General features: G+C 45.9%; 1 protein-coding gene across 1 annotated transcript in view; it reads right to left on the minus strand.

The window, feature by feature from the left end:
• LOC114708794 (anoctamin-2) overlaps window positions 1–14,444 on the minus strand; it is a 185,258-nt gene extending 170,814 nt beyond the window's left edge. The window contains exons 1-4 of the mRNA XM_037204326.1: window positions 14,366–14,444; window positions 13,785–13,840; window positions 12,344–12,385; window positions 4,295–4,359 (exon numbers count right to left, since the gene is read on the minus strand). Of these exons, the coding sequence (XP_037060221.1) occupies window positions 4,295–4,359; window positions 12,344–12,385; window positions 13,785–13,840; window positions 14,366–14,444 (242 nt within the window). The remainder of the gene's footprint in view (window positions 1–4,294; window positions 4,360–12,343; window positions 12,386–13,784; window positions 13,841–14,365) is intronic.
• Window positions 14,445–16,761: the final 2,317 nt, after the last annotated feature.

The following is a 16,761-nucleotide window of genomic DNA, read 5'->3' on the forward strand; positions in this document are numbered from 1 at the left end:
CCGTCTTGCACATCCGTCTCCCTATGTAATGGCCAGATCCTGAAAGCCATGGGCTGTGCTTTAATCGTTACACCTTCCCGTAAGGCTGAGCAAAGACACTTGCTCATTCTAAGCATCAGTAAATGTGTATTGCATTAAGATGCATGACCTTTCTAAAACCCAGGTAAGAGTCAAAGAGAAGGCAGCAGGGCTCAGGAAATAATTAATTGTGAGCTGATCAACATTTTGCTCTGTATTTTCTCCTTCAAAGCAGCTGTGGCCTTCCCCAATGTGGCCTGCCCTGCCAGGAAAAAGGATGTGGCCAGTCCTGCCTCCCTCTTGGAGGGGAATTTATTATTATTATTATTATTATTATTATTATTATTATTATTATTATGTGTGTGTGCATGGTGGAGATTGGGAGGTGCCACAGTATACATGTGTAGGTCAGAGAACAACTTTTGTGAAGTTGGTTATCTCTTTCTACCTGTATGTGAGTTCCAGGGACTGAACTTGGGTTGCCAGACTTGCACGGCAGACCCCTTTATCTGTTGATCCGTCCTGCCAGCCCCTCTGGGAGGAAGTTGAACAGGTTACATTTCAGAGGGGAAAACTGAGGCATAAATATGGAGGAGGACAGATCAGATTGCACAGTCTGCTATGGAAAGTCCCTGAGAAAACAAGACAAGGACAATGACTGAGCCCAGAAGTAGAAGGTGGGAAAGTCGATTCCTATGAGCCAGGCTTCTGCCAGGTCACAGTGCAGAGATAGAGCTAGGGATGGCAAATTGTGAGCTATGTAGTAAAATGGGGAACATGGCCACCCACAGTCTCTGGATATTGTTCCCCCATAGATAGTATGTTGAGATCACTGTGGAAACAATTCCATATCTCGATGCTTCATTCCTGACTCTGATTTTAGCTGCAGGAAGCCTCACCCATGAGGACATTGTTCCTGGAAGTAGAAAGAGAAAGAAAAGTGCTGTCTCCTCTCTCCAGACTTCAGTAGGGGTCTGGCTGTTGAGCATAGTGAATGCTCTCTTTTCATCAGCCCCTCCATGAGCACCTCCCTCAGAGTCAACAGGTTACAGTCTCTGAGCTTAGCACTTCTAGAACCTTCTCTTCCTCATGTTGTCAAAGCTAGGCAATGGCAGACACACACACACACACACACACACACACACACATCACATTCACATTGTATGTATACATGTGCATATATACCTATGAGACATCAATTTCAGTCAAGTACAGTTAAGAGCAGAATCTAATTCAGTCAATATTTAAAGGCTAATGTTTTGCCTGAGACATATCAAAGTCATCACAGCTTGACCCAGAGCAGTAAAGGCAGAAGCCTACTCCTCCGTGAAGATCCTCTTATCCCCTAAGGGGGCACAGGAGCCATTTGTTCCATCTCAGACATCACCCCTCTATAATATTCTTGGTCATGAACTGTTTCTGCTAAGGCCACTGGCTGCTAGTTATAAAATTTCCAGAGAGATCTTCTGGGTTGGGTTGCACCCATACACCTGAGTCCCTGCCAGATCCCTGCCTAGGAAATATTCCAGAAAATTTTTACAGGTGTGCACATTCATGCAAGGCCTTCAGGCCCCAAGGATTCCAGGACAAACATAGGCTCCAGCAGGGAGATCCCCGCTGGGCTGGAGAGACCATCCATGGTCTCATAGTGCAGCCTGCTGGGCCCCAGTGATGTACAGTGCTGTAGAGTGAAGGGTATCTGTGTAAGAATGGGCATGCATGCTACCTCCCTCTATGATATTCAGTTTTCTTTAAGGGACCCCAAGCCTCCAGATTAGACTGCAAGGCCTTTAATGGTAAAAGACAACAAGTTCCCAGTCTTTCAACAGGCAGCACAAGTGTTCATACAAGTGTTCTAGAATGTACCAAGCCAGTGTATAAATTTTCATCCATCTTTCAAGCCGGGCTCCATGAGTGTACCTTCTTCATGAGACAAGAAAAGGCAACACTACACATTAGTAAACAGCAACCACACAAAACTACCCCATCATGGAAGCCATGATGGCTCAGAGTGGGGAGCCACCAGCTTAGTCTCTATGTGCCAAGTGGGTCTTGATGGATAGTAGCCGAAGAGATGAAAGATAAGAAACAGGATAGAGAAATCATGCTAAACAGTTACCTTTAAGATTAGAAAATGGGAAGCTGGGTGTGGTGGCTCACACCTTTAATCCCAGCACTCAAGAGGCAGAGGCAGGTAGATCTCTGAGTTCCAGGACAGCCAGGGCTGCACAGAGAAACCCTGTCTTGAAAAACTAAAAAAGAAGAAGGAGAGGAGAAAAACAGCAGAGTGGCAGGGATAGCGGAAGTGCTGGGGCTTCGTGGTAGCAAAGAAGCAGCAGAGGCCTTTGAGAATCGGATAAATGAAGACTCCTTTGGGAAGAGGGTGTGGCGGGGAGGGGTCATGGTGGAGTTCACAGAGGGAAAGGGCTGCTTCCCACGTGTTTCACCTTAGTTTTCTCTGTACGAGCTCTCTGAGTATCTGCTTGTGGCTCCTAGAGAGACTGCCCCTTCCCTCTCCCGACACCTTCCTTCCCTGATGCCAATCAACCCTTCACTTTCCAGCATTGCCCTGAGATGCGAAGTCCTCAGGCCACAGGCTAGCCAGCTGCCTGCCCGCTCCCCCCCCACACTACAGAGTGTTTATCTGACCTTCTCAGCACCTCCAGGCTCAGCCTTCCTCCCGTTCCCACCAAGGCTGTCCGTCCTGAGGACAGTCTCCAACTCTGCTCCAGTTCCCAGTGCCCAGTCTAGACAGAGCTGAGCTCTCCAAAGCTGGCGGCCCGGGAACAGGACTCAGCCCCAAGGGTGATTCTTGCCCCGCAGATGAGGCTGTTGTGGTAGCCAAGCCTCAGTACATATTGGAGTCATTTCCCATTTAACTGGCAGGCTAATCACCTGAAGCCTCTGGGGGACAGACAGGGCTTTCTGGAAGGGAGAATTTTTGTTTTTCACTCATACTTTTAAAAACAAATGGGTAGTCAGACAAAACAGGCGACAGAGGTGGGTGGTCACTTGAGATGCCAAGAGAAAGAGATCAAAGCCCACTCCAAATGGAAGAAGCAGACTTGGTGTGGCCCGGGAACAGTCTAGGTGGCCCATGCTATGAAAAGGCAGCCGGGAAAGAGCTGCTGGGTGTTGAGTCTCGGTCATAGTCACCCCCATCCCTGCTCCCAGGCCCAGGCATTTCAGTTAATGACTCATCTGGAAGGAACACCTGCTTCTCCCAGTTCCTTGGGAGGGCTCACACAACAGTGCCAGGAGGTGAACCTGCCCAGACTCTGGCCCCATGCTGCTTTCTCTCTCCTCAGGCTGGAATTCCTCCCATGGGCTCAATCCTTTTGGCAGCTGCCCCTTCCCCAAACCAGGGCAGTGGACCAGGAACACTCTCTGTGTCTGCAAGCTTGATAAGTAGATCATCAAAACCAGCACCAGGGCCCATGTGATAGGGAGGCCATTATGTCGGTCTGTAAGCTGAAGCCTTCCATCTTTTCTAAATGATTGCCTTCTACCAAGTTAGCTAATAGATACCTCAGTTCAGCCTCTCAGAATCTTGAAAGTCAGGGTTGGGGGAAGTCTCAAAGAAATAGTAGCTTTGGTCCTCCAATACTGCCTCCTGACATTCTATCCTGGAAGAAGGCTGACGGTGAACAACAAGTTTCTAGACTCTAGAAATCTAGAATCTGGAGTCTTTAAGTGTTTTAGGCTAGCCAGACTCACTGCATTCTAGTAAGTTCTTTAAAGGGTCCTTCACTGATGTTTTATAGAAGCTTGGGAAATTTCCAAGGTGTCAAATAAAGAGACGGATTCCTGGACCCAGGCTTCCTATAGTTAGAAAAGCTGTGGCTAGTCCTCAGTCTCTTCCAAGCCCATCAACTGATCCCTTGTGTGATTTGTCAGCTCTTTCCTCCCCCTGCACAGCATTGTGGCCACTTGGGTACCACCCGAGGTTCTATTCCATCCCAGGCCTTCCCTTGGAAAAGAACAAGAGAAACTAAGCTCTGTTATTCCCAAAGAGCTGGCGGAGAAATTGAGAGCGTGATGCTCACCTAATGACGGAAGTCTTAGAACATCAACCTGTACCATCTTCTTTCCCTTCCATCCTCCAGCATATCCCAGCACTACTTCCCCAACCATTAGCACCAGAGCAAAGGCTCACAACCTGGAAGAGCAGGTCTCCCTACTTAAACAGCAGACTGCCAGGGGTCAAGGGGGTGGATGGTGTATTGGTTAGGATTTGCATTTTAAGCAATCCCAAAAAGTTCTCTCCCACACTCACCTGATGAGGTCAATGGGTTGAAATTTATAAAATACTCCATAGCGTGCCCATTCCTGATACAGCAGCTAAGCAAGAAAAAAAAAAGGAAGACAGATTAGCTGTGAAATGGGCAACTGTTCATCTCGTTTTGTTCAATATAAAGTCAAAATGTTATCTCCAAGGCCCAGCTTCTAGAAGTCTCATGAGTTGCCCACATAGGTATAACCAAAGGCAGAAAACTACAGAAACTGTCTTCCCCTTCCCCAAATAATAGAAATCACCTACACACATCTAGAAACACTCAGGTACCTAATAAGCATCACCCTTATCCCAGCTTGCCTGGCCCAGCATGAGTCCTGACACTCATTGTTCACCCACTTAACAAGTATTCACTGAATGTCACCTATATTCCAGGCACTGTCCAGACCCTAGATGCTGCAATAAACCCATTAAAACCACTGTTGCCATGGTGCTTGTACCTGATGCAGGCAGACAACTATAAATATATAAGATTCATAAATGCCATTAAAATAAATTAAGGTGTGGATGACATCATGTGGGATGGGGGCAGGATGCTGTTTTGGGTGGGATGGATAGAGAGAGAGTGCCTCTTTGAAGAGGTGACATCAAATGTGGAGAACACCCACTCTCTCTGTGAAGAGTCTCTGAGGTATCTGTGGACTAGCCTGGGATAAGGACAGAGGAAACACCAGGAGACTGATATTAGGTGACTTGCAGAAGGTACCAGATTCAGTGCTAAAGGCTATAATGAAAGCTCTGGATTTTGAAGGAAAACCCTGGGAGACTTGCTGCTGAGGAGAGAAACAGACTAACTTAGATTGCAGAAGATTCATTCTGCTTATTCTATGGAGAAAAGTCTTCAGAGCAGGAAAACACGGAAGCTATGGTGGGATGGTCCAGGGAGAGATGATGGCTATACTCATGTGTGTGATGAGAGACATATGACTTTGCTTATTGATTTATGACTGAATTAGATGTGGGGTGGGAGATGAGAACTTGGCCTGAGCACTTGAGTAACCATGATGCATTTACTGAAATGGGAGAACTGTAGAAAGAGCAGAGTTATAGAGGCAGAAACAAGAGTTTACTTTAGGATGTGTTAATTTGAGACGCTTTTGGGGGTATCCTCCAGGATGTTAAATAAGCAACCAGGTACAGATATCTGAGTGGAAAGGGCAGCTCAGGCTGGGGAAGCAAATGTGTTAGTTATTAGAATAAGAGATGTGCCACCAAGTCATCACATTGTCAAAGAATAAAAACTGAGTACAGACCCAGACACCATCAGGGTTAAAGGACCAGGGGATGGTGAAGAAACAGCGAAGAGTCTGGAGGATCAGGCAGTGGTGAGGAAGAGGAGCACAGGGTGTAGCTAAGAGAAGAAAGGTTCTAATGGGTCAGATGAGAACAGAAAAGTGGCCATTGAAGTCTGTAACTTGGCGGTCACTAATTACCTTCACATGAGAGGTTTCAAGGTAGGAGGAACCAAATCTGAGTGGACTTCCCACAAGAAACATAGAAAGGAAATACTACACCAGACACCTCAGGCACCTCGCCACTGGGTGGTGGGCAGCAACTCCAGCAAAAGCAAGCCACATCTCCCAGCAGTTCAGTTTCAAATCCCTGGCTAATAAGCCTCACCAGTCACCTACCAATAAATCTGGTAATTTAGTAATGGACTAACATTAGCCCTCACACAGATAGCCATGCTGCCAGATGTAGCATGAATCTTAAAAGTTCTTATCAATAAAAATCAAACCTGGAGCCAAATATTGTGGTGAATGCTGGAAGATCAGAGAAGCAGAACAAGCCACAGCTACCTCACTTCCCCAGTTCCTCAGCTGATCCTGTTTCCTCAGGCTAGAAGCCTCTGAGTCCTCATCCAGAATGAATCTCAGCTGAACTGCTTCTCGAAAGCCTGAATGCTTAACCAGTCAAAAGCTTCTAGTTTTCTGGTCTTCATGCCTTATATATCTTTCTGCCATCACTCCCTGGGATTAAAGGCTCACTTTCTGGAACTAAAGGCATGTGTCACCATGCCTGGCCGTTTCCAATGTGGCCTTGAACTCACAGAGATCCAGAGGGATTTCTGCCTCTGGATTGCTAGGATTAAAGGTGTGTGCTACCACTGCCTATTGTCTATGTTTAATATTGTGACTGTTCTGTTCTGTGACCCCAGATAAGTTTATTAGTGTGCACAATATTTCAGGGAACACAATACCACCACAGCCAGATACTGGAGCTTAATCAAATGTACGGCCTGACAAAACCACCTCTGTGTTGTGGTTTTTATACTCTTCGCACATCACACAGAACTCCCGAGGAACTCTTCCAAGGAGGGACCTGTACTCTAAAGAGTCTTAGCCTTCAGTATACCAGCCTGGCAACAAGCCTTTTACCTGTGATCCTTTAAAGACACGATACTCAAGCTGAAATCAGAACTAGCAATCCTACTTAAGGGCTATAGACTTTTACTGTCATAACATCTCCCAGAAATTGTAAAATATAACCAGAAACCATGCAGTCTGATGAAACAAGGTGAACCGGCAGTTATAGTTTAAAAGTGTGTGTGGCGGGGGGCTGGGGGGGGGGACACTCAGACACAAAGGGGCCTTCGAAAGATGTCTGAACTCCCAAGCCCTGACACTGCTCATTCCAGGGTGATGGCCTCTGAGTTTACTTCTGCTATTGTTAATGCATTTCCTCTTCTCCTTCTAAGGGTGGTTCTACTGCCCTGAGCTCTCAAGAGCAAAGCTTGGGCTCTCAGCACCTTGTTGTGACAGAGATAATCACTTATGTCCCCAAAGGAGTCTAGCTTGCGTCAGAAGGTAGGATGAATCGAGTTCCCTTGACGATAACTAGGATGTCACTGTCCATCTCGTAGGCTCTGATCTTCAGAGAAAATTCCTACCTAAGTCATGAGTCCAGCTCAAACTGGAGCCCAAGAACATATTTTTGCTACTTGTCCCAAAGGGAAAAACTAAAAATGCTCCAAGAAGCCAGTATGACCCCAGTCAGAGACCACAGAGACAGGCCAGGGCAGAAGCCTCCCTTCTGCTTAGATTCTGGTCCTATGATCAGACGCTTCCAAAGTCCCCAACTCAAGGAAGCATCCTCCACATACAGGTAATCATTCCCAGAGCAGGTGCCAAGAATGCTGCCTGAGCTTGATCTAAGGGGTAGGAGGGACACTGAGGCAAGCATCACTACAGCATCATCTTGGCTGCAGGTACCCTGGCTACTCACATACACTTCAATCACCTGCACAGGAGACAGGAAAGGAGAAGACTTGCTCCAGATCTCCTCCCTCAAGAACGTTCATTCATATACACAAAAGTGAGCCATGACAAACTGCAGGTTCCATGATCCCCAAGGGAGACATGCCCTGTAGTCTCAGCCCCATGAGGGTGAGCATGCTATTAGTAAAGGGCAGGCAGACAATCCATGGTAACTTGTATCAGTTTCTTTAAACATACAGAGCCTAGAACCTTCTAATGCAGCTCTTAATCTATTTCCTCACATAATGCTATACCGTGTTCTCTCTCCACCAACTGGTCAAATCTGCACATTAAACCAGAGGCTGCAGCTCCTTATTAAAGGAGGGACCTTCTGCTATATTCTCAAATGTGATTCAGGCACAAGTGTTTGACCCCAAGCCTTTGTGACAGGGAACAACCACCCCTGGGAACTGCCCTTTCTGACATATTAAGGCATATAAACAGTATATTCAGCTCCCCCAGCCCAAGGGGCTTCGCATCCGACAGTGGGCCTCTACTGTAAAAGAAATCAGGAATGACAATCCTTTGCAATGCTCCAGAATGTCATTGTGCTGGGACTCATGGTCTACCCTGAAGTTGCATGTTCCTTGGTGATCAGCTAGATGTTGCCAAGATGGGCAGAAAGTGACCAGTTGCAGATAGCCCAGAAGCAATCATGGGACAGGATCCAGCCTGAATAGAGGAGACTAGGCTTCACCAACAGATCCTCAGTGACCCACTGGAACATCTGCCAAACTGTCTGGGCCTCAACCTCTCCTCCGCTAACACACAGTCTGGACACCCCGGCAGTTAATCCTCAAGTGGACACCCCCAAGCCAAAGTGCCGTCCTGTGTAGACACTTTCAAAGTGCAGGCTTGGTTCTCGTCACACCCTTTGGGGTGGTCCGTTTACTAACTGTCCGCTGGAGAAGAGGGCTACCTGAAAAGGCAGAAAACCCAGAGCCAAGGGCTTCCAAAACACTGGAGAAAACTCACGTTCCCGAATTGCACCTAGGGTCCTTTCCTCCTCAAAGGTGGGGGCCCACAGGGAAGCCAGACAGCCCTCAGAAGAGGGGGACAGTCACTTTTCTGGGACCCTCTGGGAAAGGAGGTCGCTCTAAGGAATGTGAAAAGAAGCAGTAGCTGGAAGCCAGAGGGATCTGTGTAGGCCCAGACTGCTCCCTGTTCCTGCTGCCCTGGCTTCTAGGAAGGCAGGAAAGCCCTCCTGTACTCCAGAGGCAAGAAAGCTCCACTTAATTGCCCTCCAGGAAGGGAGGGAGAGACTGCCAGCCCCTACCTGGGGCTGAGTCATCTCTTCTGCAGTGGTACAGGAGGCAAGCTGGAGAAGGGAGAGAGAGTTCCTCACTCTCCAGGGCCTCTAGGGTCCCCTGAAGTCAGCCTGGCAGGAGCCAAGCCTTGGGGAGATCGTGGGAACCGGCACAAATTACAAGGAAAGCATGAGTGAAGGGAAGTATCCAGGGTAGGGTGGCCATTTTGGGTTACAGTTTCAAACCATCTTCAAAGGCCCCCAGAGAAGAAGCCATCCCACCCCACAACACACAAGGCTGTTCTGCATCCTCCAGCGCAAAGGTGGCAAAGGCTTTTCCTTAACCTGGCCAAGATGCTCCTCACAGCCATATCAGAGGACAATTATTTGAATTTCACAAAACCAAGGGAATCCTTGGGTATATGAGGAGAATTTCCTATGCTTGTTCTTCCCAGGGATACAGCTTCCTAAACAATGGGTCATGACCCCACAAGGAGCAGCTTAACTAAATGTGGTGATCACATAGGTAAAAGACTCCAAACACACAACAGAACTCAAACGTGTGACAAACCTGCTGTGTTTCTGGAGGTGCGCACTAGCATGGCATGGCATTGCACCGCGTCACTGTAGCCTCAATTCTGAACAATATGCCTTGCACCATGCACACCATTGTACCATACACCACCAACAAACAGTGCCTAAAACCCCTCAGCTCGAAGTTGAGACTATGCATGTTATGAACTGCAGTGTTTTGCTGCACACACATTTTCTGCTCCTTCAGAAGCATAACAGTTTTCGTTATGGAAAATAAAGACTATATTTATTTTCCCATCATTCCTCGCTCACTCAATATCAAATTAGTGTATCTTTGGAATGTGTCTTGTTAGAAAGATGGTTTTAAAATTTGATGTCTGAGTTGATGATTTTCATTTTTTTTTAAAAAAATGACTAAATTGGAAATTTGGTTTGGGATTAGGACAGAATTTCCAACAATTTTGGAGACAGTCCTAAACAGACTTCTCCCATTTTGCACTACATATTTATGCATAATGGCATTCTCAGCACTGGCAATTTTAAAATCAATGTATCAATCAGCTCTGAAAAATGTTGAGGATGGTCTATGCCCTCTGTATCAATATTCATCCAACACTTAACTTTTTGTGCAAAAATAAATAGAAGCATACATTTTGGTAGCAAACAAATGTGCTTTTGTTTTTAATAAATTATAAATAAAAAAGTGAATTTTTTTCCTCCTATGAGCCAAGCTCCATGTGCCTCAGTCTCCAGCCATCTTTGCCTGAGAAATATCTCAGGTCCTGACAGTTGACTTACGTTAATAGACAAATAGTTGTCTACATTTCAAACACCGAGTATTGGGGTACTTAAAAGCAACTGTTCTTTCACATTATTTCTGAAGATGACAAATGTAATCTCATTAGAAATGTTTTCAAATGTGTTAGTGAGGGAATCTAAGGACAAGCTTCCGGGTTTTCTCGGAATTGGGACAATGTAAAAACTGTATGTATGCCAAAGAACTGGTCCAAAATAAACTAACGATTAATTAGGAATGCATGTTGACTCATACACCTACTTTATATATCTACATACCCTGGTTCATGGAAAAAAATTCCAAAGCAAAAGGGGGTTGAGGATAAAGTTTAAGCCTTGCTCTAGGATTTTGTAGGCTCCCCTGAATATCAGTCCTGCCTATGGAGTAAGAATCCCTTGTGGTCTGGTGGCCACAGTTTTAGTCATGACTCCAAAATCATCTATAAGCATTGCAGCCAGTCTCCTGTCCTCACGGGGTACCAGTTTCCATCTAGGTGGACAGGAAAAAAGAGCTTTTATTTTCCACCAGGGTTTTGTTTATCTCACAGCATGGCAAAGTTCTCTTCTCTACCCATGCCCAGGAAGAGAAAGGTAAGGGTGACAGAACTGGCCAGCAAATCGAAGCGAAAGCCACACACAGGGGACCTCTTGTTCACCTGTGAGCAGCATCATGCCATCAGCACCGGGAATTACCTAGAGAGATGCCACTCTACCTGGCAGGTCTCTCACTGACTCTCACAGCCTTCTGCCAGCAGGAGGATGTGCTATCACCCTGATACTAGCCTGAGCATGGCTAATGTATGTAAAATAATAATATCGTGTTAACAATACAATCTTACTCCAGAAACAAATACACATCTATTTGGACAGGCTGCACTTTGCTTCTCTCTACAAGTGCCCATAGCAGAAGGCCATCTGGATTTTCCTGAGTTAACTGTGTATCCCTGGACTCTGTGATACTCCCAGATAGGCTGAGGTCCTCACCATCCAGCAGCAGGCAATTTCTTGGGCAGGCAATGGCTAGTAATGACCATTTAAAGGGGAGAGGCATGGAAATCAGAGTGTAGGAGGGCAGAAAACGGTTGGCTGAGAGAGGTGAGATGGAGAGTGGGGGGCGCTTCCTCCTTTTCCTTTAAATGTGATGCGGGACTTTTCAGGAAATTAAACACCGAGGCTATTAGCATCAGATAGGAAACAGATGAGGTTGAGACATCACAATACTACAGCAGATTCCCCAGGCAGGCAGAGTGGGGACATGTGTAAGCAATCACAGCAGTATTTCTGGAAAAGACCTTTTATGTTTTTAATACTTAACACTTCATAACAGGGACTAATAGGCAGGATAAAAAGAAGGCTGCTCGAAAGGCAACGTGGGGCATGAGTGGTTTTCCAGACAACAGGATTGGGGGGAAGGAATCTCTTGAGCTTCGATTCCTCATCCCTCCCTTCCCCTGCCCCCAACTTTGGACATTAGAGCCGCTGGAGGCTGGGCAACAGGATGCCATGAGCAACTGATAGACCTATCCTTACCAAAGAGGCTGGAACCATCCTTTATTGCATACACCTGGATGACCCTGTGGTGCCAGAGTACCAGCCAACAAAACAAGCATCATCGCAGGGAGCTTGGCAGCGTATCATATGGTCAGGAGCTGTGGCCACCACTGGAGTGGTCCCTCTAAAGGAAACATCATCCTCTCCTGACCGTCCTCTGGTTCCCAGCTCCCTCTCATGTGCAGCCTGCTGGAGCTTCCTTCTCCCTCAGCGTTCTCCTTTGTCATTTAGGAGTGCCTTTACTCTACTTGCCTGCCTAGAGGACAGGAAAATGTCTTAAAGATGACCCAAAAGAACCCATATGGATACCCACAGATAATCACACATTTTTGTCAGGGACACCAGAGGCAAGGGGATTCTAAGCGCTTCTCCCTAGGGCAGTGTAACCTTGGGTAATGTGTTCAGTCTCTGCCGTGGTGTTCACATCTATACTTTAAGAAAGTTTGACAGCTCCTGACCATGCAATGTTTCTGACAAGAGCGCTCAGTTGGTGCTCTTGTCTTTGAAGGGTAGGATGAAGATTTTGTGATGAGAAAAACATTAAAATTAGATGTGTAAATGGAACCCTTATGACACCTGCAGCCAGTTCCACACCCAGCCATGGTTTTACACACCCAAGGTCCTCAGTGCAGCACAAAAGAGGCTTACCTTCCTGTCATTCATGTCATCCCCTGGACTGTCATATTCACCCTGCAGGGAAAAAGGAATACTCGATAAAGCCAACGAAATCACCCAAACCAATGCCAAAGGAGAGGGGATTTTCTTTTTTCTTTATTTATTTTAAATTTTCTAATGCCATCCCTTTCTTTCATTTCTATTTAAGGAAAGTCAGAAACATTGCATGGTCAGGAGCCAATATTAGATTTCTTAGTCGTCACCTTGCAGTGTTTAATTAGGATAGCTTTTCATAGAAAATGTCCCCCTCCTGTACCTTAGATATGAGGCCAGGTTACTACCATGCAATGATAGGGTCTGCACCTGTAAATGTGTTAAGATATGAAATAAAATGTCATCCCATGTCCACCACTGGCAGGACTTAGCTTTATATGCTCCACAGCAAAGATGTCAGAACTTGGAAGGCCTGTTGGTCGGACTCATGTGGCTGCATTGCATGACAGATGTTGGATGATGGTGAAGCCAAGGGGTATTTAGTTTAAGGGCTCCCCAATTCTTCACAAGTTGTCTTGAAAAATGATTGCATTGCATATTGGGAAGAAGGTTACTCCCAGGCAAGGAGTGCTTCCTGCATGTGTATTACCTAAGCCTCTGAGGTTTCTTCCATGGCCATCCACCTGCCTTCATTAACAACCCAGCCACGCATACTTTTAATCAACCATATACAACATCTGTATTTTCACACTGTTGCCAAAACCAAAGATAAAGTGTCAAGGAAAGCTCGGACAAAAACCAACGCCTCTTGCCATCTGTGAAAATGACTGGGAGGACAGTTTGAGACCCTTGGCAAAAAACTGAACCATGTGTTACCTTCAGCAATGAGAAGGTTTCAGGGTTGGCCAAGGTGTTTCAGTCTCAGAGTTCACTCCTGCCTCGTTTTGCCGTATATTCACCTACCTCAAGACCTGTGGCTTCAACTTTTGGAAGATTAGAAAGAATATGGTGGTAAAAATAGAATTTACAGGCAGCCATGGCACACACCTGTAATCCCAGCTCTCAGAAGCTGAGTTAAGAGGCTCGTGAGTTTGAGGCAAGCCTAAGTCACAGAGTGAGACCCTGTATCCAAAAGGGAAAGAAAGGAAGAAAGAAAGAAAGAAAGAAAGAAAGAAAGAAAGAAAGAAAGAAAGAAAGAAAGAAAGAAAGAAAGAAAGAGGAGAGAGAGAAAGAAAGAAAGAAAAAAGAAAGAAAGGAGGAAGGAAGGAAGAGAAAGAGAGAGAGAAAGAAAGAAAAAAAGAAGAAAGAAAGAAAGAAAGAAAGAAAGAAAGAAAGAAAGAAAGAAAGAAAGAAAGAAAGAAAGAAAGAAAGAAAGAAAGAAAGAAAGAAAGAAAGAAAGAAAGAAAAGAGAGGAGAGGGGGAGGGAGAGGGAAAAGAGAAAGCAAGGAGTGGGAAAGGGACATGAAGATAGAGTACTTACATCATGAAGTGGGTAGGCAGCCTCATAGATATTGTTTGCTATCAGAGAATTAATACCTACAGAGAGAGAAGATGAGAATAAGAACGCTAATGTAGGGCTTTCTTAACCCATATTTCCATAAATATTAAACCCTCATGTGCTTCCCAGCTGTGAATCATTGCATTCTACTCTGTATCCCTCCACTCTGCAGGCTCTTCCTCGAGCTTAGTTTTTAGTATAAGGGAAATGTTGTCCATTTCCCAAATCCCAGTGACATTTTCATATTAATATACTGTCTGAACTTTCACATCCCTCCTGTCCTCACATACTGGTTACTCTAGCCCAATGTCCTCCACACCACACGGCCACAAGCATCATTTGGGACACTCTGTCTTCCATATCAGCATAGATGTGTTCTGATGGATGATCTTGACCATGACAAATTAAAGTTGATGTCAGTGTTTCCCATCCTACCTTCCAGTCTCTTCACAGGAGTTTGTTGTTATGGTAACTGGCCTGCCTGCCCAGAGTGTAATAGCCCTGAGATTGGAGATACTCTGAACAGCAGGTCTCAAAATAAGGTTTAGGGATCACTGGGAGACCTCTGACTCTTCCATGGCCCTCATACTGTGGAATGTTAATGGTGACAAGGTTGTGAGCATACTGTAATGTCACTGTCATTATTTGCCCTTTACACTAACTCTTTCATGGGTACATAAAGGGTTTTTGTGGCACGTCATGATGTCATCCCCTTGGCTGATAGAATATATGCTTATGCCTTCTTGTACTCTATATATTTCTCAGTTTTAACTCTAGAACAATAAAATCTGGTTAATAAAAAACATCTAAATAAAATCTCTTGAATGCCCCCAGTAATTTATTATTTCTTTTATTTTTGAGATTATAATATAATTACATCATTCCCCTTTCTTCCCTCTAAACCTCTCCATTTGCTTCACCTTGTTCTTTCAAATTTATGGTCTCTTTGTTAATTTTATTGCATACATATATCCACATACATATATATTCTTAAATACAACCTTCTCAGAGAGAAAGAAACGGGAGGAAGTTTCTGGTACGCAGTAATTTCCCTTTGACCTTGCATACACTTTCATTCCTGAACCATTCTTTGCAGAGAGGCGATGGACAGCAGTGAGTCAAAATTACGGAGTTCAGAGGAAAACAGGCATGATATTAGCCCAGGTTGCATGATTGACGTCTGCGTTTGTTTATTTGGAGCTCTGCCATCCACCATGAGGCTGAGACACACACAGATCTAGGCATCACCACATTAAAATTCATCATTTTCTACCTCATGTGCCCAGCCACACCCACACATTCAGACACCAAAGAGGATTTCAAACAGTCCTTCTTTCCCATCAGCCCTTAATTCTCGAGCCTTGCCAAGATTCATCACAGTTCTAGTGTGCCACATATACCATGCCCCTCAGGCCCCGCAGATGCTCGGTAGACATGGCTCCCTCCAGGGATTTGAAAGCCGAGTGTGCGGATGTGCCTTCAAGAGCTAGCAGTCCTCTTGCAATTTCAAGTTTCCTCTGCGGGATTAACGTAAAACATGAGAAATAACTTTGGGGGTCAAGAGGTGCTGAGAGGAGGGGACAGATGGGGGAGGAGTGCCGGGGTGGACAAGCTACAGATTTGTTTTACTCAGAAGACTACAGTTTCAGTCAGAGCATCATTAATCAGTTCAAGAGCCCTAACCACAGCAGTATGAAGCCATCCCACAGTAATCAAAGGGAGGAGAACTGAAGGGGACAGTGCGGGTGAGCCGGTATTTCAAAGCTACGAACACATTGTCGGCATGGATAGAAACATCACGGGCAGGTAGGGTCCCCAACATGGCCACACCCCAAGAATGACCTCATTCACACCCCACAGTTGCCATAGCAGCTATATATACTCCAAAGACAGTCCCAACACTTTGTGGCGGGAGGCGGGAGGGGGAAGCAGGTGTTTCACTTTCTTTAGCTCTCCTGCTCAGTCTCAGCTTCTCAGCACAGTAGCCAGGTGTCTAACTGACAGACACTGACTGACAGACTGACAATCTGAGCTCAACTGGCCTGTCCTCAAAAGATCTCAGTCCCCTGGGGGCTGAGCTGTCCACGCATTTCCGTCTCTTCTAAAGCTCTACACACAACTCCACCTACGGCTCATTCCCCTTCCAGGACACAGACTTCCTGTTGTTCCGGGTCTTCCACAGCCTGTGACATGCACAGCTCAGAGGGGACTGACTGCACTTAGTTCACTGTCCCGACACTGAAGAGTGACCCTTGAAAAGCCGTCAGCCCTTGGCTGCACTTACTCAGTATCTCCTGTAGTTAGCAAGCGCCCCACCCCCCACCAGCACACACACCCTCCTCAGTGCCTTGTTTGGCAAGCTATCCTGATGAGGAAACTCTAGACCCCAGTTGATTAGTCTGCCTCCTAAGACAGGAAGTCCAGGAGAATGGTCTTTTGCCTTGGAGCGAAGACGTCAGGGTTATGAAATCTGAGTTATTCTGACTTAGACACAGGGCTCCCAAATGATGTAATTGAATGTTTCTCTGTTACCCGTAGCTGGGCACCTCCCATAGGACACCTAGGTGGTAGCACATGGGTGATCCCAATCAGTGATGTTGGGGGCAAGGAAGGAGGGAGGACTCATAGAAGAAGGAAGGAGGGAGGACTCATAGAAGAAGGAAGGAGGGAGGACTCATAGAAGAAGGGAGGGGGGTGAGGCGAGCCAAAAAGTAACTGCACAGCCAGGGCTACCCTACCCAAGTAGGGCCGTACAAGCCTCTTCTTTCACTCCCAGACTTCAGAAACCAAGACTCTACCCCAAACAAGCATGGAAATCAGTTTGAAAGGAAAAGAAAATAATCAAACGTTTCTCAAAAAGAGAAAGAATCCCTGCTTTGAAAATTTTTGATTTTTTTTTCCTTCCTTTACAACAAAAACGGGCTAATTGGTTCCATCATCCACCATTCATGTGGCCACA

The sequence above is a fragment of the Peromyscus leucopus genome, chromosome 3 (genome assembly GCF_004664715.2).
Source record: "Peromyscus leucopus breed LL Stock chromosome 3, UCI_PerLeu_2.1, whole genome shotgun sequence".
NCBI lineage: Eukaryota > Metazoa > Chordata > Mammalia > Rodentia > Cricetidae > Peromyscus > Peromyscus leucopus.